General features: G+C 40.0%; 3 protein-coding genes across 5 annotated transcripts; all 3 read left to right on the forward strand.

Annotated features, from left to right (window-relative positions):
* Positions 1–521: 521 nt before the first annotated feature.
* rnf14 (ring finger protein 14) lies at positions 522–6,328 on the forward strand. Its single transcript, XM_053440841.1, has 9 exons — positions 522–647; positions 2,119–2,277; positions 2,411–2,541; positions 2,753–2,942; positions 3,224–3,609; positions 3,770–3,998; positions 4,581–4,753; positions 5,043–5,173; positions 5,270–6,328. The coding sequence occupies exons 2-9, from the start codon at positions 2,127–2,129 to the stop codon at positions 5,328–5,330; spliced, it is 1,452 nt and encodes a 483-aa protein (XP_053296816.1). The 5' UTR covers positions 522–647; positions 2,119–2,126; the 3' UTR covers positions 5,331–6,328.
* A 2,731-nt stretch (positions 6,329–9,059) lies between these two features.
* endou2 (endonuclease, polyU-specific 2) lies at positions 9,060–13,528 on the forward strand. The gene is made up of 6 exons (XM_053442159.1): positions 9,060–9,161; positions 9,988–10,093; positions 11,101–11,222; positions 11,714–11,826; positions 12,145–12,298; positions 13,277–13,528. Exons 1-6 carry the CDS (start codon positions 9,060–9,062, stop codon positions 13,526–13,528), a joined length of 849 nt encoding a protein of 282 aa, XP_053298134.1.
* Positions 13,529–14,664: 1,136 nt separating this feature from the next.
* ndfip1l (Nedd4 family interacting protein 1, like) lies at positions 14,665–22,961 on the forward strand. 3 transcript variants are annotated; one of them, XM_053441404.1, is made up of 8 exons: positions 14,665–14,872; positions 17,281–17,368; positions 17,729–17,859; positions 19,247–19,306; positions 19,840–19,927; positions 20,312–20,436; positions 20,729–20,795; positions 21,818–22,961. In XM_053441404.1, exons 1-8 carry the CDS (start codon positions 14,843–14,845, stop codon positions 21,919–21,921), a joined length of 693 nt encoding a protein of 230 aa, XP_053297379.1. In that variant the 5' UTR covers positions 14,665–14,842; the 3' UTR covers positions 21,922–22,961. The 3 variants fall into 3 exon arrangements, with proteins under 3 accessions (XP_053297379.1, XP_053297380.1, XP_053297381.1); XM_053441405.1 differs by lacking the exon at positions 19,247–19,306; XM_053441406.1 differs by lacking the exon at positions 19,247–19,306 and having other exon boundaries at positions 17,729–17,847.
* The last annotated feature ends 3,130 nt before the right edge of the window (positions 22,962–26,091 follow it).

Consider the following 26,091-nt stretch of genomic DNA (forward strand, 5'->3'; position numbering starts at 1 on the left):
ATTTAAGTTTTTTTATCAACTATTTCAGTCTCAGGTTGAGCTGTAAAACAATGGCTGAAGGTTGGGCTTGCAATCGCCCCTCTTTAAAAAAAAATACATATACATTTATATATAAATACGATTATTGAATGAACAATTGTAAACACAAACAAATTTGTATCGTAAATCACACTTTTAAAGGTCTATTCCTTCCACTCGAGTGTTGAATTATTATATTTAACATATATTAGTTATACGTTTAAGTTATAATATCATTTCATGTAAGTAGTTGAACTAGGCCCTAGTTCTAGGGGCTAAGTTAAATTACTTTGTCCTAAAGTACTTTTAGTTGATAACGTGCAAGAATATTATGCATTGATAACGTGTTCTTATAAACAATTTATTATTAATGTATTTAATTATATACAAAGTTGTTTAATTTAATTCGCAGCTCAACTACTTACATTAAGTTTACATTACGTACTTCTCACATGTTAACGCAACATAAATATTAGCGTAATAATCACGTGTAGTTTGCGCGTTACGAAAGCGCCGGTTTTTTTGTCCTCTTTGCCTTCCCGTACTCCTGGACTGTAGTCCGCGGTGTGTGTAGAGGATCCAGTCCGGAGGCAGCAGCTGTCAGTGCTGGTACTTGTGTCTCTGAGAAGGTAATGAACACGTGGATTTCACTGTCTCATCGGTACTGTACCGTGTGAGGGCTGCAGGACGGTGGTACCGCAGAGCAACAGCTGCAGCAGGTTCGAGCTCCCTCTGGAGCCGTAGTTGCTGTTTACATTAGCTAGCCCTGCTAACTAGCATGGCTAGCTATTGCACGGCTACTCCCTAAAGTTGCCTGTCTACTTATTTAGCTTGATTACATTCCTTGTTATGTTTGGTTGTTGGCCTCTGACCACAACAACACACATGGCTAAGTAGTCTAATGTTAAACATTAAAGTCATTAAAACACGACTTTGTCTAATGTCGATAAAGTTTACTTGTGCTCGCTAGCTAGCTGTTGGGCTACAGTGTAGCTTAACGAGAGCTGATGTAATGTAATGTCATGACTCAGGTCCCAGTTTATTAAACACTGTTAAATAAATGTTAAACTAATCCAGTGTCATTCAGAAATTCTACAATAAATCTTCATTGTGGTCGTGAAGCCCAGTTTGTGTCGTAGCTGTTTTTCCTGTATGATCACTTGTCAGGCTGAAGTAAGAGGAGCTGTGGAACTGATCCATCATAACGGGGGACAGTTGTTTATTTGTTTCTTTACATCTTGTTCAAACGGATCAGTGTGTGTAGCAAAAACCAGCAGCCCAAACAACAGCATTCAAAATGATCACACAGTGGAGTCAACACTAAAATATTTCAATAATTCTGAAGAGAGGATTTATGACTGGACTGTATTAACATGAGTGAACTTCTTCAACTGACCATTGACTGTGCAATGATCAATGTCAGTTTATTAATGTAGCTGATGGTTCAGCTGTTTCTGCTGTTTTCTGCTGTTCATTCGCCAAAACCTCCTGCACACTTTCAACGATTTCAACATCCAAATGTTTCAGCTTGTTCAGGACATTCCTACTCATTGCTCTTTTTTCAACTCCTTGTACTGATTGAAATATTCACCCTCTTCTGCAGTTCTTGCAGTTACAAACAACTCCTGCATATTTTAACCAATTTCAACCCTTTACTTCAAACACTCAATAGTTTGGCTCGTTCAGGACGTTCCCACTCTCATTTATTCTTTTTTTCAAACTCTTGTCATCATGGAAATAATTTTTTTGTCTTTGATCGATACAATCTGCTGCAGAATTTAACCAATTTCAACCCTTCAAATTCAGTTTTTTTAATTTATTTGAAGGTTGGTTAAATCAAGGACTTTGACTTGTGGCTTCTGCTTCTGACCATCATCACATTTTCAAGAGTCAGCAGGATAACAAGTAACAAATGTTTGATTAAATAAGTCAATCCACAAAAGCGATAGCTTATAAGGTAGTAAGGTCAACAGTTGCTTTTGTGTTTGTATTGATCTGATGTCTGTTGTCTTGGCCATTGCAACAGCCGTGTTTGGAACTGCTTTACTTTGACAATGATGGATTGATGGATTGATGTCACTCGTGTCATTGTTCTTGCAGGAATGTAAATGTCTGAGGACAGGGAAGCCCAGGAGGATGAGCTGCTTGCTTTAGCAAGTATTTACGATGAGGATGAGTTCCGCCGAGCCGAGTCGGCTCAGGGGGGAGAGATTCAGCTCTGTTTGGAGCTTCCTCCTGATTTCAAAATTGTTGTTAAAGGTAATTGTAATAATGCTTTATTGTACAAAGTACAGTGCTGTGAGAAAGTGACGTACTTCAGATGTTTTGATGCTTATTCATCATGTAATGCCATGTGGGACGTGTCTGATCTCAGATCTTCTATCTGTTGCAGGAGAGAACAAATCAGAATACAATGTCTGCTTCTTGCCTCCTCTGGTGCTCAACTTCGAGCTTCCTGCAGAATATCCTTCCACTTTATCACCAATCTTCACTCTCAGCTCCAAATGGATAACCAGAGCACAGGTAAGAATAAGCCCAAATCAAGAATGATACCACCAACCCCATTTTTCTGTCCAAGCTCTGGAAAGCCGCCAAGATATTTGAGTTCATTATCTTGTCTCTTGCCTCTTGTGATTTGTTTCTACCATAAAGATGTTACTGCAGTAAACAGAATCACTTAAACTTCATCACCCTCAATAACAGCTTTTTCTCTTTTTCCGCTTTCCCTCATCAGATGAGTTCTCTGTGCAGACGTCTGGATGAGCTGTGGGAGGAGAACCAGGGCTGCGTGATTCTGTTCACATGGATCCAGCTTCTCAAAGAGGAGGCTGTGGACTTTCTTGGCATCCAGTCTCCCCTTGAAGTCACCAGGGGAGGAAGTAAGGCAGGTGGGGAGCGCAGGAAAACCGACCCAGCAGCTACAGGTATAGTATTTCTTTTTTTGTGATGCATGAACATTAGCAAAGATAAGAAGGGGAGTATAGATCATGTTGTATTTTGTAATCTCACCTCATTTAAAGTTATACTGAGAAGGTGAGAGCAAGTACACTGTTATGCTGTGATTTTATTTTTTGCTAAAGTATGTGTGAGGCATGATTGAGTGAATTATGATTCCATAGAGTAAATTGTATAGATGTCCACTTAATTAAAACGTGATTTACTTGCTTCTTGAAATTTGATTCAATCCTTTACCTGTTATCCTCAGCTCTGACGCAGCCTGGGAGTCTTTCTGAAAACGCTGAGGGGAAGAAAAGAGAAGTGAAGAAAGGAAAGTCTGAAATGCAGTTGGCGGCGTCTTCTCAACTGGACCCGCGGACCGTCCTGTTGAGGGACCCACATTCTGACCTCCTACCTCAGCTCCTGGACTTTGATGAGGCGCAGCGCCAGAAGGTGTTCGACAGCAAAGGGTTCTGCTGTGGGATCTGCTTCTTAGAGAAGCTGGGCTCCATGTGCCTCTGCTTTAAGGAGTGCCAGCACGTCTACTGCAAGGCCTGCATGACCGAATACTTCCAGATCCAAATACGGGACGGCAACGTTCAGTGCCTTAATTGCCCTGAGACAAAATGTACCTCCTTAGCCACACCATCGCAGGTACGGTACGTTCACACGGTATGAGTGTATATCTGTGTTTTAGTTCTAAAATCATTTTACACTGTGACTTCCCAAGGTTCAACTTCCAAGCTTCCCAGCTTTATCAAACCTATTATACCAATCGCTCCTCTGTTTCCCTGCCTCTGTCTTAACTCTGCAGGTGAAGCAGCTGGTGGATGAAGAGCTGTTCGCCCGTTATGACCGCTTGCTGCTTCAGTCGTCTCTGGACCTCATGGCCGACGTGGTCTACTGTCCCCGTCAGTCCTGCGGCACCGCCGTCATGGTGGAGCCAGACACGACCATGGGCATTTGCACTGCCTGCCAGTATGCTTTCTGTACGCTGTGCAAGCTCGGCTATCACGGCGTCTCCAATTGTAAAATCCCTGCAGGTAATGTTATTGGAAATATAGTAGTAATGTTAATAAGAATAAGAATAAGTTATTATTTCAGTATTGTTATATAGTGGTTAAGTTTATTACTCCTGACACTTTGGTATGGACACTGCCCTTCAATTCAAACACGTAGATTTGTAACATGTCCTGTGATTTTACCAGGTGTTTTTGTTTTAATGGATAAAAATCGAAAGTGTAAATAAAGAATCGAGTTATCTCACTGTTTATCCGCTGTATTTCGCTTTATCATTTTATGTTGCTTCTTTTAGAATAAACGGACATTTTTTAGATTAACTGCTTCTGGGTAAAGCTGTTCATTCATAAATTAATTAAACTTTTTATACAATACATTTCAGAAACAGTTAACCGAAAACTTTTAGATTATTTATTTCTGAACCCATCATAACGCTTCTTATGGATTTTAGACAGCGTGATGATTTTTTTTTTTCAAAGATGCCAATAAAGGAATAAAGGAATCGTTAAAAAGTTAAATTTCTAAACAATAATCAACAACAGTACCGAGCCCAAACCCCTCACACTAAACCCTGTTCTGTCCCTGCCTTTGTTCGTGTCTCACAGATGAGCTGCGTAATCTCAGAGACGAATACCTGTCAGCCACGTCTCAGGGGAAAAAGTTCTTGGAGCAGCGCTTTGGGAAGAGGGTGATCCAGAAAGCGGTGGAAGAATCCTTTAGCAGAGACTGGCTCAATGAGAACTGCAAATCCTGTCCACGCTGTGGAACCAATATCCAGGTTGGGCTCCCCCTGCTGGTCACAGCACAGTAGAGCAGCCTTTGAACATCATCATGGGGGGGAACATATAGTTCACTGCTTGTCAATTATTAATACTTTACACAGAATGATGCAGAGTTTTGTACCTGAGTTTCCTCCTTCAGTTTTAAATGTAACAATGAAAAAGTGTTTGCTTGGAGCTTCTGTTAAACTGACTCTAGTGTCCTGTAGCTCACGTCCTGTCCCAGGGTTTGATGTTTGATGTTTGATGTTTGCTGCGTCTTCTCCCTCTGATGTTTTGTCTCTGCAGAAAGTGGACGGCTGCAACAAGATGACCTGTACCTCGTGTAAACAATACTTCTGTTGGCTGTGCCTGGGCGTCCTCAGCCGAGTCAACCCATACAGCCACTTTAACAACACTCATTCACCCTGTTATAACCAGTGAGTGATCGCTTCCTCTTTTCCGTCAATGGCACTTTTATATCCATCTGCAACACCGAGCTCTGAACGTGTGTGCTGTCTTTCTCGCCCCCGCAGACTCTTCCAAGGTGTGGACCTGGACGACGAAGATGCCTTGTGGAGCGATGAGGAGGACTGAGCCCAGTGCCGTGCCTCTCGAGCCGTTCGCTCCTTCTGAATGCACTTTAGCTCATGATACCATCACTTCACCTCCTCCATGTCTGGATTAGAACAACCGTCACCGCAACCGTTTACCGAGATATGACGTTCGAACATGACGTGGCATCTCGCGTATTAAAACATTCAATGCCTGGGTGACTTTTCTTCATATTCATGTAAAAACAAGAAAACCCCTCACCAGGTTATTACCCTTAATGATTTTGCCACTAAGCCACACTTTTAAAACAGAGGTTTGTTTTTATTGTTTTAATTTTAGTTTAGTCTTTTTTTCTTTTTTTTGTCGAGGTCCATAGTGGGGAAACTCTAACGCAGACATGACGGGTCATCTTTTGTTTGGATGCAGTTTTTGGAAAGAATAATTTCTTGAGATTGGTTGCGCAGATTTAATTCATTATTTTTCATTTGTCCTTACAGATTGTCATAACGGAGGATATTCATGACAGGAAGTCCTCTGATTGGGTTACTGGGGTTGCGATTATGGTTGTGTGTTTGCCTGTTAAAAAAGGAAATCCTCTCTTGTTGAACAGCCAGGGTATTTAAATTATGGTTATAACTACATTTTTCACACTTTGTACAACTGACATTTTAATGTTGCCAAATGTTAGTGTCAGACGGAGGCCATGTTCTGTTGGTTATGTCTAAATACAAAAACATTTTTGTATGTTAATTTATGTTTTTTTTTTTTCTTTTTCAAATCGGATTACATTGAGGACTCTGATGCAAGCAGCTTTTGTCTCAGTTTGAACTTGCATCAGATCAGTTTTTCATTGTTCAATGCTTCCAAAGTTAAAGTTGGTCGGAGCTGTTTAAAAGACGATCCCCCGTTCCCACAGATTCCACTTTCCTGTCAACGCAGACCCACTTTCACTTCATGCCTCACGTTTGAATAAAGGATTTACAGAATCCTGCTGCGAGGCATTTAACAAACTGTTCCTCAAAATAAATGTTTCCACGGAACACGTTGTCTGTTTTATTCACATGATCCCAAACTGAAAAAAGGCCGCTTGTTACTTATCTCTGGCATCACAGTGGGTTTCGATGCAGTGAGCCCAGCACGCTTTAAACTCACTGAGGCCCAACAGACCCTTCATGTGACCACATTTACATTCACTAGATTTCTATTTGGATCTGCCCCTTATTACACGCACTCAAATATCAGTTCCCTGAATGTACCTGATTATTTTTCATCAAACTCCATGAATTATTCTCTAGAGAAGCCAATGGAAATGTTCATATCTGTGATAAGAAATATCCTGAATCCCTTGAACTGCACCAAAATGTAAAAGCTGGCCTGTACAACCCCCCCGAATAATCATACCATCAAATTGCATGAAACAACGTGAGCTTTTTTCATACATGATAAAGTGATTAAGATAAAGAATAACTTAATCGAAGCTACTTTGGCTTCTAGATGGACTTATCTGGCAAGTAAAATGTTTAAGGGGATTATTTCTTAGGTCCATTAAGTGATTATCGGTAAGAAATATTCATGTTGGAATTATCCAGAGTATTTGACCACGTCATCTAAACTCAACCCCCTAATGTTCAACCCAAAGTTACGTCCTTGCGACCAACAAAGGACGGAGGTGGAAACATGTCCTCTTTAGCAGAGGTAATAGAAGTTGTAGATTGGGCTCTGAGTTTTTTTTTTTTTTTTGAAATAATGAAAATAGGGTTTGGCCAAAAGTCTGATCCCAGTTTATACAAATTGTACAAAGAGGAAATTCCATAGATTCAGATGAAAAGTATACAATTTAGTTCATGTTTTGTCTATAAGCTCTTTCCCCCATTTTTCTTTTTGTTGATGCCATGGATTATGTTGATGATACTTTTTTGTACACGCTTTCATTCTTCCTCACAAATGGGACTGAAAAAAGGGATGAAATTTAGGATTTAACATGACACACGATGTCACCCTTATATGAGCCATTACAATGAAATAAAGCATTCAGTACAACAAGATAAAATATACAATTATAAACCATTTAAAAAGTGACAAACTGTAGATGTATGAATATATAAAACACGTTTAGCAGGTCAACGTTTCAATAATTCACACGTTTTAAAAGTAACAAAGAAAATGCTGAGTGTCGAACTGTCAAATCTGATAAGAGGACTCACTTGAATCTGCTTTTTTCAAAAATTGTGGGACCCATTTATAAATGATTAAAGTTCCTCAATCATGAACAAACATTTTAACAAGGGATCATTCAGAATAAGATTAGATTGAATAAAGAAATCATCTATATTCCCTGATTCAAATGTGCATTTTATGTCGACTTAACTTTTTTTTTTTTTTTTCGCTCTTTGCCGTTCTTTATGCAAACTCTCCTTTAGTATATCTTGTTACCTGGACCATGACCCATATTTACCCTGTGCTCCAGAGGTTATGCTGTGACAGAGAGAGAAACAATGAAAGACTAAAGAAACAAAGAGCCCACGTTGTAGCCTGAGACTGAAAAGAGACGACAACATGGTGTAAAGCCCTTTGGCTAGAGTTGCTGACAGGGGATAACCCTTTAAAACGGCCCCTCTCCCCTGTGCTGTCCACTGCTGCCTCGTGCTCTCTGTCCACCCCCCCAACCCCTGCCTGTCTTTCTCCATACACACCGACTGAGCGGCCGGACTGTTTCCATGCCCCTAAAGACACCTGCTCTCACAAACACAGGGGAGCAGCACCAGCAGCATCTGACCAGCAGCACGGAGGATCGTCCCTGACCCTCGTGACCAGCAGCGGTTTTCACCTCACTCCACCACAGAGACAAGACTAGACTTTTAACAGTTTCCACAAAAAACAAGGTCAGTGGATTTTGATGAGGTGCATGATGGGATGCGGCCCTGGGCTTAGATGGACGATGATGGAGATCTCACACGTCGCTGTCATGGATGCTTGGTCTGCTGTCAGCCATGTTTTTGTGGAATGCAGTGGTGGAGCCCTGGCACACGCGTGTTCTCTGCCTGTTGTGTTTTTAAACAATGCTTTGGACTCTCACAGCGCCGGGTTCACTTCACGACTGTTCCATGATCAATGTGTGAAAGGATGGTTATTCAATGGATCGGTCTGAGGATGTGATGTATTATTATTTGTATGTACTTTATCTATAACAGTGGATCAAGAACATAAATTCAGTTAATTACACGTAAAGTGCCATATAACTTCAGATATATTGATATGATTAATATAAAATAAGAATTAACTGGAGAGCCGGGCTATTAACTGAAAATAATCAATTGACTTATCTACTAACTAACTTAAATGATTAACCTGTAAATCTCATGATTATAGCTTAAATTCCATAATAATTCAAATAATACGTGACTAAAGATATGAAAATTAAACATAATTTAAAACTCAACATCCATGCAAAGGGTATTTAAACAATAAGGGGAAATCGGCACTAAAATTTATTCATAAAAGCAAAGTCCAAAGATGGTGTAGCAAATCATGCTATTTTATTTCTTCATAAAATACTCATTACCAATACTTTTTCAGTTGTGTGTCTTATTAAGGTAAATGTACTTTTCCCTGTCCACCTCATGAGCTCATTGTGAAACCTCCAGACGATGTCAATGTCAAAAACCAGAGGCTTCATTAACTGTCTCTCTCCCGTCAGAGACGTGACTGGAAAACACAACCGTCCCCGGCTGACCCACTGCAGCAGCACCAACACAACCCAGCGGTCGCATCATGATGGAGAGCGACAGAGAGCTGTCGGCCATGGTGCAGGAGCTGTGGGACAACGATGTCAACAGACTCAAACCAGGAAAAGACTACAGGATCTCCCTGCAGGTGCAACACAAACACACACACACACACACACACACACACACTTATGCCTGTATATTTGACCTTTAACCTACCGGGCCCTTAAAACACATCTACAATTTAAACACCATCTTATCACATGTAGCATCAGGAAAAAGCCACAACACTGATTTTAACATAACAATGTGATTCAATACAACCTGTGAGTATTGTACATTGTGAATTTGCCATGAGAGCTGTTGGTTTATTTCATTAATTGCAAACAGAGCTGAAGCTTGTGCCCGTCAGTCACTTAAACTTAATACTTCCCCACTTCCGAAAGAGAAAATCTAAGAGAAAGAAAAAGAAAACCTGAACTAGAACCTCTGAATAGACGGCAGGACGACTTTAGGTTTTCAGGGTCGTACTGTTTGGTTCTGAAGTCATATTTAAATTGGCCTGGTGGAAATGCATCAATCCAATTTATCTATAAGTGGATATAAAAAGGTCACAAAGAGATCATATCTGGCACATTAAACTTGAAACAGGGCACTCAAGGCCCAAAAATCCTGATCCATTAATTGTTCCCTAGGAAATCAGTTAAGATGTCAAAAAACTTGTAACTGTAACAAAAGTGAAAACAGAATCCACTGTGACGTCATGGGTTCTTTCTTGTCCCATTCCTCCACCAAGTTTCGTTGAAATCAGTTTCGTAGTTTTTGCTTATCCTGTTGACAAACAAACAGAACCAACCAACCAATGAATACAAAGACAGGACATCCTTGCTGGAGGTGATGATGCTGATGTTTTTTGGGGAAACCTGTCATATTGGTCAGATGTTGGAGTTTGAATGCTTCTCTCTCTGCCTCAGGGCAAAGCTGGAGACAGCATGTCCATGAACGACAACAACGACGGAGCGGGATATCCTCTGTTTACGTTTGTTGACGAGAACATTTTCAAAAAGGAGACCTTTCTGGGTAAGTGGGCAGAGGGATGTTTTGGGGGGTTGAGTTATTTTTATTTCTAATTATTTGACTTTATGCAGAGTGAGCCATCTTTCCTTGAGCCCTAATACTCAGTGTGTCTCTTCTGTGGAACAAGGCAGCCACCAACTGGATTCCTGTGGAAGTGGCACCAGTCTGCTGCCTCTTACACAACTGACTTAAAAACATGTCCCATTTTGCCAGTTTGACACTATCCTCCTCGTCATCTCCCTTCGGAGTAAAGCCTTTTTTATACACTCGTAATCTCCTTATGACGAACAGCGACGTGTTGCGTAATCCCTGAGCATGCAGAGTTCACAGAGAGACGCTCCTCTGGAACCACTGGCTTCTCATTCAAGTCTTCCTCTGCAGCGATAAGTGCTGAGGCTGAGACACACACGCTCCTCTGTGATGATGCTTGTCACAGATTCATGTCGTGATGGAGAGAGCTCCACGGGGAGTTGAGTTATGTAAGAGTCGGTATGAAGGGTTCAGTCTGAGGCTGACGTCTGCTGGAAAAAAAGGGGAGGATTCCTCCCTCTGTGCTATTTATGTATTTGCTCATGTTCATGCGACCTGGTTAAAGAGCAGGTGCATCTCTTTCATGAATCTAAACAGGGATTGTGCTTTTTGAATCCAGGAGTTTCAAAAGGTTCATGATTTAGAATTAGAATTAGAAAGCTTCATTGTCATTGCATCACTAAATTTGTTGTGTAGCAACTAAAAATGATACATACATACACATTTTACCGCACACACATCTGTCCACATTCATAATTAATAAAATAAAGAATCAAAGAAATGATGTCAGCTTACAAACTCTCTATCTGGAGACGTAAACAGGTTTGTCGGACCATCCACGAAGATCAATAAAGAGTGACTCGTTTTCAGATCCTTCTCTGTTGATTTATTATTATCATAGATTTTTATCATCCATTGTCCGAGACTGTACAAAAATCAGTGTTTGAGGAGTGTGTGTGTGTGTGTGTGTCTTTCTTCAGCCTTTATTTCCCTGCTGGATAACTACGTGAGTGACACTGGCGAGCCCGAGATTGTAACTCCCGAGGAGGTGGCAGAAAACCACAAGTTCCTGGACTCCATCATTCAGTCTCCCACCATGAAGGTAGCTCCCCATCCTCCTGTGCCTCATGGAGGCCCGTCCATCCAACCCTCCATCCACCCACACATCCATCCACCCACACATCCATCCATCCATCCATCCATCCAACCATCCACCCACACATCCATCCACCCACACATCCATCCATCCAACCATCCATCCTTTAACAGTTACAGGGGAGTTGGGGTGTTATATAGACAAATATAACCATCATTTTACATAAGATATAGCATGAGGGTTTGATTCTCAAGAACAGTTCATGCAAAACACTTCACAGTTGACACTACACTTCCCAGAATCCTCGGCAACACACCCGCCAAGTTTGAAGTCTGTGAGTTGAGCGCACAGAGATTTTATACATGGTGTCCAAAATGTGAAACTGTCATGGCAGCAATGTTTGTGGTATTTAACTGTGACAAATACAGCAAAGGACATCAGTGTAAGGTTTGATTTGTAAATAGCATTTCAATCAAAACCCTCTCCTTGTTTTGCAGATAGCCCATAAATACCTGGTAGAGAAGCACCTCTCTCCTGCGGATACGACACAATTCAAGGAGCAGCTGTACAGGATCTGGTTTGAACTCTATGCCAGGAGGGGATCCAGCAGGTGGGTGGAATCTGGCACCGAACTTAAACATACAGAAACTTCAGCTGAGGAATCTGGCACCGTCATGGTAGCTGTCCTATCGCTGAGAAACTGTAACACATCCAGTAAGCAGACTGAAGATGACTGAAAGTGACGAGGGTGTTTATCTGCAGCTGGTTCAGAATGGAAGCTGCCACTTCTCGACTTTGTTAAAGTTTAGAGATGTAAGGGAGCAAGATCCTTCAGGGAAGAAACTATCTCATCATTGCATGGAGAGGGAATGGGAATTAAGCATGAATGAGTTTGTGGCGTGATGTTCTCCTCTCCTTCTCCCACCAGGCCGGACTCCTCGGGGTTCGAACACGTGTTCGTTGGAGAGACGAGAGGAGGCCGGACTGTGATTGGCTTTCACAACTGGATCCAGCTCTACCTGCAGGAGAAGCTGGGACACATCGATTACAAAGGCTACAGCGTCAGTGCACATTCACCCCAGGTACGCTGTGTGGGGTTCATAATCAGGATGGTAAAATTAAAGGCGCCAGGAGTAAACTATGACACATTGTAAATGATACATACGCATGTTAATGACTCAACAAGTGGGAGAAATCATTTTATGACTTCTAAGACCTTCTCCAAAGCCAAATCATCAATTCCCTGGTAACACCTCCATCTATACTTGACACCTCATGCTCCTCTCTTTTCTTTTTCTTTTCCTCTACTCCCACAAGTTGACTCTTGCTCTTTGTGATCTCATCACTGTTCTTGCACTCTGATGAGAAACCTCACATTCTGCTGCGGCCACGTTCACTCTCTCTCCTCCTTCTCAACAGATTTGTGGATGTGGTTTTCTAAACAGAAATTATAATGCGGGTGACTGAGCTGGTATTTGTTGTTTTCAGGTCACTCTGGGCACCTGTGTGGGTTTTAAAATCTTTAAGATGTGTATTATTATGCTTATGTTCAGATGGGTTATCCAAGAATTACTTTTTAATAACTATAAAATTTGTCAAATTCAACTTATAATAATAAGTCTTTAGTCAAAAGTTCAGGTTTAATTATTTGAGGTGACTTATTTAAGACATTAGCATCTATTCTTTAAACACAGAAAAGCGAAGCATGGTTTTCATATCTCATTTTGTGATGGGATATGAAAATTCTACTTTCATAGTATAATGGAGTGTAGTAAAAGACAAAGTATTAACATAGAATACTGGATATAAGGGATTTATTCCTAGATGGAGTTCCATTTACACCAGGAGAAAATAGATGAAAGGTGACGCCTAATAACATATAGAAATATTTATTGCAAGAAGAAGTTTTGACAAGCTGAGTTATAATAATAAGCTAAAATTTCTAAATTATAAATTTTAATATTCCCCTCCTCCTGCTGGTTGCAAATGTTCTTTCTCTCTTCTACGACTGATAATGCTGACCCTGCACATTCCTCTCACTGTCACTTCTCTCACTGCAGCCTGACGAGAACAAACACATCCTGGCTCTTCAGTTCAGCTGGAAGAACGGTATAAAGCCCAAGGGCAGCATCTTCATCGGCGTCAGCCCCGAGTTCGAGTTCGCCCTGTACACCCTCTGTTTCCTCACCTCGCCCAATGAGCGCGTCAAAGTCCAGTTCAGTTTCTACGATGTGGAGATCGTTTGCCACCACTACAACCAAAAGCACATAGGCACCACCTACCCTGTGCTCCTCAAGTACCAGAACCTTTAGTAGCCCGACCTGGAAATCAATTTGCATCACACAAAAATGTCATAGGTATTGTTGTTGCCTTTTTATTTTAGATAAAGATACAATAAAACCTTTCAAGACCCACTTGCATTCGACTTTTGTTTTTTATTGAGAATGTGACGAAGAATATTTGAAGATTTGAAGCCAATACAGATGTTGATGAATTTCTCTGAATATTATTATTGACCTCAGTCAGATTGGACATCCTAGGTGCAAACCCCACAGTACAATGATCTCTTTACCACGATTTGGTCTACAGATTGATGCAATACAAATATATTCAATGTACCTCAAATCCAATAATCTCATCGGCCCATACCTATTGAAAAAGGCTACGATAAAGTTTTTTGAAAGTTTAGAAACTGAACACCAGAACCATCCTATTATTAACTTATATAACTATTATTATAAGCCCGACTCTTGCTTTGTGTGACACTGGTGATGTTATTTCACCTACATTCAACAGGGGGCGCTGGAGAGTTTGTTTTGGCCATTGACGTCAATGCTGTGATGAGCAGGAGCCTATCATGTTAACGTGAATATACATGACACAGGTTGAAATAAGTTTCAAAATAAAAGCATCAGCGCAATCTATGACACAAAACTGACAGTTGTTCTTACTGGGATCGAGAATATTGAATAGTGCTACGTGTGCTGCACCTTTATAAGTATGAAGTAGAAAAAGAGTATTTTTCATTCTTTCCCATCCTTCATTGTATCAGCTCCTTCAATAAGCTCTTGCAACATCATGATTTCCTTTTTTTAACCATACTTTATTGATCCCTCGGGGTACCTCATTTACTTACTGCCATGTTTCCACTGTTGTTTTACTTTTAGCTTCATGTAACTTGCTTATTTTATTCTCATTTTATAGATATTTACTATCAGACAATGGCTCTGCATTACTACTAGGTACACATTGTATACCTTTTCTTTCATTTACGAACACATATACCTTTACTTTTATTATCTCTTATATTCTTAGACTCGATCTTATTTTATTTTATTCAAATTACTGAAGAAGCTGAAATAGAATTTGTAAACATACAGTGCAATTTTTTTCTCCCTGCATGTTGAGGCCGTGTGCTCTCTTTTACTTTGAAACCGGAAGAGCGTCCCCTCCCTAGTCAGTGGTGTGGCCACTGCAGGAAGAAGAAGAAGAAGCAGAAAGAGGAGGAGGAGAAGCTTCTTCTCGCTGTGGACGATTCAGTTTCCTCTTTACCCTGTTATATAATTGCTCTGGTTCCCTCTCGGCTTCTTTCTCCCTTTGGTCGACGACGAGCCGTTCTCAGCGGAATGGCCGAACCCGGCGCCAGATACCAGCAGGTAGGAGCTCAGACAACGTCAACACGTTTAAACCGCTGAGTTGACGCCGATCGGAGCAGGTTGACGAAGCCCGACATGTGTGTGGATGTCATGTCGTTGTCTCCGTCAGGAACACGACGCTTTCTCTCGGGGCTCGTTTTGTCGCGAGTTTACGTCAAGTTGTCTCCGAGGACATCGTTGTTTTCATCGACAGGTGTTAGCATGCTAGCTGCAGCTAACGCCTCTGTGCTAGCTAGCTGTTTAGCTAACTAGGTATTTAGTGTAAAGTTACACGTGAACGTGATGTCATGGAATATACAGGTAAAAAGTTAAAAAGTAAAAATATTGATTTAATGCCATGTAAATATATATTTTTTATAAATAAAAGTATTGGATAATTGCAGTGTAATAAATACACAGTAATAAGTAGAAGTATTGAATTAATGCAATGGAAAGTATTAGATTAATGCCATGTAAGAAAATACACTGTGATAAGTAAAAGTAGTGTATTAATATTGTGTAATAAATTACACTGTGATAAGAACAAAGTATTGAAGTAATACAATGCAATAAAATACACTATGATAGGTAATCGTATTGAATTAAAACAATGTAAACAGTGATATAAGTAAGAAATGGACATTTGAATAATGAAAGATAATGTGTGATATGTGAAGGTATTAAATTAATGCAGTTTAAATAGTTACACTGTGATAAGTAAGAGTATTGAATGAATGCTTAAAAGGAATCCCACTGTAATAAGTCAATATATTGAAATAATATATTGTAATGTAATGTCTGAATCTCCAATATTTAGTTTTAAAAGTCTTAGATACAGTCGACCCAAAATTATATGTAGATAGTGCAAGTAGTATAAGGTGGCATAAAATGTAAATACTTAAATTAAGAACAAGCACCTCATAATTGCCCTGAAGTACAACCCTTACTAATAAATACTACCCACATCCATGTTTACGTGTTGAATTTCACATGATGCGCAGCAGTGGGCGTGTTCCCTGGTCATCTAGCTTAACCTCCAAATCTGCCAGCTGACCTGCTTACTGTTGGTGGAACAGACAGTCCTTATTATAAGTCTACTCATGTGACTGATTGCAGTCATAATTAATGTGCAGACCCAATACAGAGCGTTCTGGTTCAAAGCCAGTTAATGTTGCAAGTGTTATCAGTAAGTTTTTTGTCCAAACGTCACTGCAGGTTCTTCACTGTACTACAATGACCATGTGCTCATCCCAAAAACTGGTTGGAGGACTCATAAAAACACAGACCTTTTGATAAAGAGGTTCCTGAAATCCTTTAAGCCTTAAATGGTTCCAGTTTACAAATGGTTTTCTCGTGCTTTATCTCAGGGAATGAAAAGCAACGGTCTATTTTAGTGCTTCCTAAAAAAGAACAAGTTATTTTCCAGAGGAATTACCCTGAAAGAAATGCTTTATTTTAACAAGAGTAAATATCAAGTCCGTGCTTTCTTTATAATTGAGATTGATGATGTTATAAATCCTCCATGTTATATATTTTTGCTTTTATAAGTTTATCTCACACACAACATAAATACAAAATACATAAATGAAATTTAAAAGTATGTGTGGGGTTTGGTAGTAACCAGTAATGGCTCATATGACAACCACACCCGAAAGATTTATAAAATAAATAATACAAGAACTCACAATATCATCTGTACAGATTGTTTATCATCTTTTGATAATTATGCCATTTTGTTTCCAAAATAATGTCCCAGACAAATTTATTAGTTTTACACGTACAGGCGAACACTTGGATTCACTGGAAATTGAAGTTAATGAATTCCTTGAAGGTGGAGTCTCTGTTTCTATTCAATCCTGTGGGTTTATAGCTGCATATCTTTCTAGGAGTTCCTAGTAAACCACAGGACGTGTTACCCACACCAAAGGGAAAATGAAGGTGTTGTTAACCTGTAATTTACACCCCCGTAACACCATTGGTGCAGACTTGCTACTTGGGATTCAGTATCACATCAGTTTCCTGTGCTGGAAAATTAGCTGACATGAGTGTTAATGGTAAATGTGCTTGGTTGTTAAATTCTTGCCTAGGAGAAGCTCAGGTGACCAACAAAGCTGTGGGTTTTTTAATCGATTGGGCTGCTAATGTGCTTTTAATGAGACACAGAGAAACTGGTCCGGGCTCATTTCTTCTTTTTAATGTTTGCATGTTCTTGTAAAACTTTGATTTGGTTTCAGTTTCATTTCTCTTCTCCAATCAGTTGTCGCTTCATGTTTTAGCTCCTTTGCAATAATCATTTAAATATCGTCAGGCAATGTGAAGCGCCTTTGTTTAAAATAATGTATTGTTAAATGGAAAGCAGCCAGTGCTGACACAAATGCAATTAGCGTTAGATAAACCAGGAAGTGTTTTATTTTTTTTACCTCCCCCAGCTTCCCAATGAGGAGGAGCCAGAGGAGAGTCCACAGGTAGCTGCTGACGCTCCTCCCCCGTACAGCAGCATCACCGAGGACAATGCTGGTAAGACCACAACTCTTCAGGATGTTTCTCCAGTGCTGATGTCATAAACGATGGTGGCCCATTGGGGAATTGTTTGGTTTTCCACCTGAATCTTACTTCACTGTTTGCAGCTTCTTAAATGTGATAAATTATTGCCTCTTTTACTTTATGCATATATGTGACGTAAATTCAATATCTTTGGGTTTTGTCTGACAAAAGAAACCATTTGAAAACATCTCAAAGTTTGAGAAATTGCAACAGGCATTTTTCACTTGTCTGACAACTAACAGTTATTGCAGATGACATTCTGCCAACTTGTGATGAGACTGTGTTAGTAATGCGTCTGTCCTTTTGTTTTTATTGTTGCTGTTTCTGCATCAGCCTTCTTTGACTGCAAGGAAGACGGTGCTTTCCCCAAGCCTCCATCATACAATGTAGCCACTACGCTACCCTCCTACGATGAAGCAGAAAGAACCAAAGCTGAGACGGCTGTTCCACTGGTAACCGGAAGAGTGAGCAACTCACTTATTATTTTCCTTTGAGCAAGCGGTAACATTTTCACTGTTTACATAAACGGTTGCTCAGAGAGTTCTTGTATTGGGGAGCAGGAAGTGCTTAGTGTCTAACCACAGAAGGTTCGTTTGATTAGTCTTTGGAATGTACTTCACTTATCTGGTTGTGTAACTGTCTTTTCTGCATGAGTCGCTGCCAGCTTTTGTTGCCGTTTTGAGCAACTGCAGATACTCAGTCATTTAAAAACAAATCTTATCACTCAGATTCATGGCCACTCAGTCTTTGTGCAATGAACCAAATCCGTCGCACTGCCAGACTTAAAAATATGCTTTCAGCTCCCACAACCCCTGATATACAGAGTGTTCACCGAGTTTGTTCCCTACAAAATGTGACCTAATGTTGTTATGACATCTAATAAGTGGAGGGAGCTTCTGAAGAAAAGAGGGGTCCTAAAAAGTAAAAGAAAAAAACATTGACTTCAATTCTTAAAAAAAAGAGAAACATTTAAATTGAAATAAAAAAAAGTCTAATTTCTCAAAGTTTTAATTTACAAAGGTCTTGATTTTTTTTCTCCTAACTGTTGTAACCTGTAACATTATTGAGATGGTATGAACCTGTAAACTACAAGTGAAACTGTTCTGACAGGAGACATTTTCTTCCTTCCTTTTTTAGTCAACATCCTCAGACCTGTAGCGAGCAGGGAAAGTGCTGACAAAACTATAATATTAATTCCTATAAATTACTGTACCTAATAAATAAAAGGAGGCCTTCATGTTTTTACTGGCCTTCCCTCATGCTTCAGCTTATTTGAATGAGAAAGCGTTATTATAGTTGCAGCCTTGGAGTTTATCTCTCTATCACCGATGCGCGATTCCATTGGCTGCTTCTACACATTACTAATCGACCTTCTTTACTTATACATTCATCTAGAATTCCCAAAAGTCAATGCTTAGTAATATATTGTATTTGAAATTGGACACAGAGGTGTCATAGCTCTGATGACACATTTGCTTTTATGAAATGTATGTTTTGAAACCTGTAACTGCAGTTCTCCGTTTGTTTACTGAAGGCAAAGCACAATTTGTCTTGTGCAGAGTGCAGAGTACTTATCAGAAGTAGCTCACACACAAAAGCCATATCTGTCTCCTTCTGTGTCTGTGAGCAGCAGAAATTCAAACATCCTCGGCAGAAAGCTTGTTCTGAAAAACTGCTGTTCAACTGTTCAAGTCCATACAGACAATATAAACATCCCAACTTCTGGGAATAAGAAAAGACAGCTTATCTCTTACCACTAGTGGTCACTGTGATGCATTACTGCATGTGGGGCCACCATGTTTGATTGTTGGTGTTGTGTTTCTCTGCCACACACTGCCGTGCGCTCAGCAGCAGCCTCCGCGCAGGCAACGCCTGGAGTCTTTTGACGAAGTAATTCGCAGTACACTGGAGGTAACTGGGAGGAGTGGGAGGAGCGTGTATGATGAGAGGGAGTGTATTTGGTCCTGGTTTGGTGTGTTGTGAAGACGCAGACGTACCCACAGTGTTTATGTATTTAGTTCCCCACCCTTTCTCGTATGTTTGTGTACTTGGAGTGTTAGCGAGTGCTTAGTTGATAGTTAAACAGTTGTCCGGTAACCTGCTTTGTATTTCACTGACTCCAGATCTCTGGGTGAATTGACAGTGAATAGTCATTAAATAGGATTGCTGTGTTGTGATGTTTCCATCGGCCTGTTAGATGTTTGTGTTGTTCAACATCTAGTGTCAGCAGAACTTGCTCCGCCCTCTCCATCTTGTGTTGTACTGTGTTGTAACTTGAATATATCGTCGTGAAGTAATTAAAAAAAGACATAGTTTATCAAAAGGATTGATTTGATTGAGCAGTACATACAATAGAGTGTAAAGCTCTGCTGCTGCCCTTGGAAAGACTGTTGAAGTGTAGCTGACTTATTTTTCCCCCTCCTTTCTGTCGCTTCCTCCATCAGAATGAAGACTTTGTGAACAGAGACGACTTCGAAGATGCCGATCAGCTGAGAATAGGAAATGACGGCATCTTCATGCTCACTTTCTTCAGTAAGTTAACTATCTAATCGTACCTGTTTTTTTTCTATAGCTGCTTCACAGAGCCGCTGGGGTCTGGGCATTTTCATTAAATTTTCCAGAGGGGTTTTATGTTAGAAGGCAAATGTTCGAGTCTGTTGCTCTTGAAACTTTCCGGATGTTTTCCTGCCAGGAAAATGTCTGGACTCAACTTTCCGGACGTTCTTGTCAGCATTAGTAATTTTGAGTTTGTTTTTTATCTAATCTAGTTCTTCTCTCCTCCTTTGTGCTGAAATTATCTTATTTGTTTAGTGTTCAATTTATTTATTTATTACCAATGAAAAGTTAAATTATATAACCTGTCTTTACTGTTTATTTTCTGCTGACATGTATAACTCTTTTTCTTCTTCTTTCCAGTGGCATTCCTCTTCAACTGGATCGGTTTCTTCCTGTCTTTCTGTCTGACCACGTCCGCAGCCGGCCGCTACGGAGCCATCTCAGGCTTTGGCCTCTCTCTCATCAAATGGATCCTCATCGTCCGGGTATGAGCCCACACATGCACACACATATACACATACACAAACACACACACACACTCTCACTCAAAGACATAAAATGTGGTTTTAAGTACGCACAAACAACAAAAGCCCCAAACACCACTCTGGTATTTTGATGTTGCTTCTGTTGTGGCTGGCTGGTTGGCACTTTGCTTTTTCCTTAAAAGTTTCTTGCTGCTTTCCTCATTCAGTTTTAAAATGCAGGACTCATTTGAGTGAAACCAGTGTAAGCCATATTTATCTAACCCATCATTTCTGTCGTTCTGTTGGTTTCTAGTTCTCCACATACTTCCCCGGTTACTTTGATGGACAGTACTGGCTGTGGTGGGTGTTCCTGGTGTTGGGTAAGTAGCCAACCTCTGCATTTAAATAGACAAAATGGGGACTCAAATGTTTTGTTTTGCTTGCGACACATTTGTGTTCTCTTGAGCTTCAATGTTAAGGCATCATATCGTGTGTGAACATATATAATGGACTAATTACAGCAGGATAGTTGATTTTACCATTGATCGTAGAGGCATTACTCCTTTCAGAAGGATTTTACAAGCCTTTTAAACATAGTCGGTCATTTTGCAGTTTCCCTGCAGGAGGTAGAGGAAACCAAAGCTGAAGTTGAGTGGGACAGAAACACAGATGCTCAGGTTTAATCTGTGTCTGCTGGATGAATAATTACTGTTTTCTTACACGCCTGCTTTATCAAAACAGACCAGTGTCAGATTTACAGCTAGTTGGGTTTCTGTCAAAGTGGCAAGTAATACAGGATTTAGTTATTTCAACTTCATTTATTAGTTTTAACTAAAGAAAAATGCATTTCAGGAGTCAGAATTATTTTCTGTATTTGCAACTTGTACATTTCCTTATTTGAAATCAAAGAAGCAGATATTTCATATTGCAGTTATTCATCTTGTGAATTATTCTTTAATGCCTTTCCAAAGCCTTAAACTGCCCCACTTGCAAGTCTGCTTACATTTCTCCCTAAATAACGACTCACTTTAAAGTAACAGTTACTATTGTGTATCAGAATCCAATATATTGAACTGGGTGTCTGCGCTAACCTCAGTGTGTTGTCGTTACTCAAGAAGTCACATGTTGCCAAACCAGTTCACTGTGCCATGTTGAACCAAAGTCTGCATCCACCTGATGTAACTCTGTGTACACGACAAGTGAATGTGAGCTGCTCAAAATGCCTGCAAGAGTTATTAACTGGTTCTTAAATTTAGCTTTGTACAGTAATAGCTTTTGATTTATTAGTTATGTTTCTTTTATCAGGGTTTATATGAGTCACTGGGCCACTGTATATGTGTGTTGGTTACTGTCGCATTCATTTGTACTGTCGGTCTCACCATCACCTTTCTTTGCTCTTCAGGATTTTTGCTCTTCCTGCGTGGATTCATCAACTATGCCAGAATCCGCAAGATGGCCGACACCTTCGCCACCCTGCCACGCACCCGAGTCCTCTTCATCTACTAATCCCACAATCCTACCCCTTTCACTGAGGCCCACTGTCTGGCTCAATACAATCAAAACAGTAGAAAGGAATCTTTTTTTTCCTCTGCTTGACATAATTTGGACAAAATGTCCCCTTTTGGTGTAAATTAGTGAACGCTGAGAAATCTGTAAAACCCATCAGTTGTTAGTGGTGAACTGTTAAGTGCTATTTGCAGTTTTGAAGTATGTAATGTATAAATTTAATGCCTTATTTACTATTTTACCATCTGTTGGTGGTAGCAGCTGCATGCACTGTCTACCCGTTTAACCACCAGGGGGCAGGCTTGTTTGTATTATCTTTTCTACTGGTCTTCAACCTCATGAAGTAATTTGTTCAGAGGGGCCAGTGGGCAATTTTGAAGTTATGGGTTGATTTACACAATCTGAAATAATATATTTCAAGTATCAGTATGTTGTGTTTTTACATTCCTGCCCAATACTTATTGTGTGTGAAATAGAAAAAGATTCAGGTAATAAAAGCTGGAAAAGGGATAATATTGGTTGTTTTGGGGTTCAGGAGCTAATCTAGTTGAGGGCCAAGATCAGGGGGTCGAGTTTCCCCTAAAGCATCGTTTCCTTGTGTATTTATGCTTCGTCTATGCACTCACTGTAACCAGGAATCATTATTTACCTAACAAGTTATTTCATCTGAAGCATAAAGGTGCAGTGTGGTCACTGCCTTGCTCTATGGATGGAATTAGCTGATAGTCTGTGACAGGTTTCACATGTGCAATTACGTAGTTTTCGTTAAAAAACAAATGATTCCAAATCTTTATCTTATTGGCACCCCACTGGTTTCCAATGTGGAAAATAATAATGTATCACTAGATGTGAATTGGATCTCTGGCCTGTTCAGAACAAAGTATACAAATTAATTTAGAGCAGAGAGCTTTATTTTTATTTTACGTAGCAGTGAAATATTCAGAGTCGTTATTTTTATGTTAACCCTCGTTCTAGTTTTTATTGCGAGAATTGTACGTGTCTGGCTTGAAACATGTTTGGAATTAAACTGGAAAAGTACACGTTGGTGCCGAGACCTTTATTTCGGGATGAAGGATTCCACTTCCTCTCTGTACTTCCTCGAGATTTATAGAACCTTATCAATTACATAGATACATTTCAGCCCAGTCATTTTAATGTGGTCTTACTTTGAACCCAAATGTCTGAACAGGAAAGTTGTATGAGTTTTTAGAGATGTAGTGGATAGTAAATTGTAGAACTGGGTTATCAGAAATATACTAATCAGTATTTAATGTTTAAAATGATACAATCTCTAAAGTATTTAAGACTGTGTTTGATGTGTAGAGAGTTAAAAGCAGAGAGAGAAAGCCTCCCTGACCATGATCTTCACTTACCGATCTGTTACATATTTTTAAGCTGTGCTAATTTTAACACGAGACGTATACGGGTGGAAATCTAAATGATTTAAAGTCGGTGGGTAATTATACGTGTCGGCAGTGGTTTTTCTTTTCTTCTTGCAGTTGGGACAGGAAGTAAAGGTCACCCCACCTGGAAGACATGTCACAGCAACTGTCTTCGGTTTCACTGGAAACGTTCAGTGTCACAGTGTCACATCACCTCTCAGGCCCCCCCCCCCACCTGATCATAGCTGGATAATGGCCTCTAGTGGTGCTCAGCGGAAACGACATTGACTCAGTTCATCTTTCACAGGTCACAAGGGGTAAAATGTCACCATCAATACACCGAAATGGTTATTTTACAGGGTATGAATCCAAACTGCTGCCAATAGCAGAACAGGGAAGTCGAGCGATACGATTTCCATGCAGTTAAAGTCTAGAGTCATGTTTGGCCTTCTGGTGGTGTTATATTAACCAGGACCGTTCTTCTTATTTCCTGATTTATATTATCAAAGATTTCATGAAAGGAATGATCTGCATATTGAAAAGCAACTGTTCAATGTTCAATCCACTGCTGCGCCACTTGAACTTGAAAATCGGATTTCCTGAAGTAATTTCTTCTTCTGCTGTGTGCCCTTTGGAAAAGCAGAAACAGCTGTCAGTAAAAACTCACAGATGTTCAGTAGCTCAGGGCCGAAAGTGTGAACTTTGAACCATTTGAGCTGTTATAAGTCTTATCATTTTAGGATTTCTATCGTAGACTTCTGTCAGTTCCTTAAATTTAAAGCAGAATATATCACACGTGAAGGTCGGAGAAGGAGAAGAACAAGTCGGGCAAAGGTCGTGCGTCCAGTGATCCACGCTGTCACCAGATGACCTTGGACAAACAGACTTCATTTTGCCAGGTGCAGACGGGTTTAACCGATGACCGTCTTTCAGCTGTAAATCCTGGCAGAGCGCACAAACAACAACATTCCTTATCATCCACATCTTCCCCAGATTCGGCCTCGGTGCACTCGAATCCCTCCGTAACGTCATCTCGCCTCCGCTCCAGCAGGGTCACCCGGTGCAGGTGTTCTTGTTATCCAGATGTCATTCATAAAACAGCTCCATTGTGCCAAGAGCTGTCTGTGTCTTGTCAGCTGTCCCCGATTTACAGAGATGGAAGTATTTCTCCGAGTAATTGATGGGAATTATGTGTGCTTGCCAAGTGCCTGCACTGCTTGCATGTTTTGGCTATCTAAAGATAAGAGGAGACTTTTTTTTTTTGATTTACAGAGAGCAGGGGAGTGAGCCGTCTCTGCAAAGAGACAAGTTTCCCTCTTCTGGCTTCTGTTAGACCGAGTCTGTGCTGTGACGATGGGAATTTAGAATCGACGGCTGATAAACTTGTGCGAAATGTTCAAGTCCTAATTACTTTTAAAAAATTAATACAATGTAGGTTTGCTGAGCTGAAGCTTGGTCATTAAGAAAAGTAAAGCTGCTATAACAATAAAGATGTCTGTTTATTATTCAGCTGTCCCAGTAAAAACCATGACAACATGACATTTACAACTTCCTGTTTTGGGGAGTTTTCTGCTGATATATAAATTAATTATTCTTATTGATACACATGTTTCTGGCTCCGAGGAATAGTTGCCGACCCCTGCTAGAACAAAATGGGAAAGTCCAGTATGAACATTTCAGAAAGTAGAATTATTCATTTTTGTTGTGCACAGTTTAATAAATAGATTAAAACCACTCTTTTATTTCTACACTAAATATTAAGCCACCACTAGAAGCTAGTTGGCTACAGCTAAGAATTGTTTTCACTTTGGATTTTCTTTGATTTAACCAAAGAATATTTTATGCATTAATTGATGAGATTTGAATAAAGAGGAAATTATATTTTACTTGTCTTTGGACAGGGCCAACTGTCTCCAGTTGTTGTGCTAAGCTAAAGCTAACTGGCTGCAAGCATTATAATTATTTTTTTTAAACAATACAGTGTCGACGGACAGTTATATGATCACCAATTTTCAAGCTCTATGACAAAATAATCTTTCATCATTATTATCATCATTATTATTATTATTATTATTTATTATTATTATTTCACTTTATTAAGTATTGCTGACACATTCAGCAGCTGTCTGGTATGAAACTACTGCTGCTAAGCTAAATAAAGCAGAAAATGAAACCGACCAAAAGTGATTCTCACAATAACATATTGGCATTTACATTATTCATCGTCTTTGAGACAAGAAACCTTGAGGGCGGCTACTGGTAAACAACAGTATAATTCTCACATTTTGAATTTACCCTTCATTATTCAATGTTGGAATATCCTACCAGAGAATCCTCATCACCTCAGACAAACTGCATGTGGTCAGAGCCTCCCGCTGTCAGTCTGACTTTTAGATGGGAGGTTCCCCAGGATGTGGGGAGGATGTGGGTTGCATCCAAATGATATGTCCTTCTTGTGTGTGCGTGTGTGTGTGTGATTGGGTGGGGGGGAGGGGTGTTATCATTGATGTGTGAGTCATCCTGACCCTCCCCTCCTCTCCCTGCACTTCATGTGGTGTGTGCGTGTATATATATATATATATATATATATGTGTGTGTGTGTGTGTGTGTGTGTGTGTGTGACTCCATTTACACTTGGCAATAAAATGAGTCTGGTATCCACATATTACTTTTTTACACCTGGTGTTATTTGTCTCCAGTGTCCACGCTGAGATCTGATTGTCCAGCTTGCGTCACATCCTCCAATCGTTTGCATTGGATCATTGGATCGGGTGATGCTGCGATATTG

The sequence above is a fragment of the Pleuronectes platessa genome, chromosome 15 (genome assembly GCF_947347685.1).
Source record: "Pleuronectes platessa chromosome 15, fPlePla1.1, whole genome shotgun sequence".
Lineage (NCBI taxonomy): Eukaryota > Metazoa > Chordata > Actinopteri > Pleuronectiformes > Pleuronectidae > Pleuronectes > Pleuronectes platessa.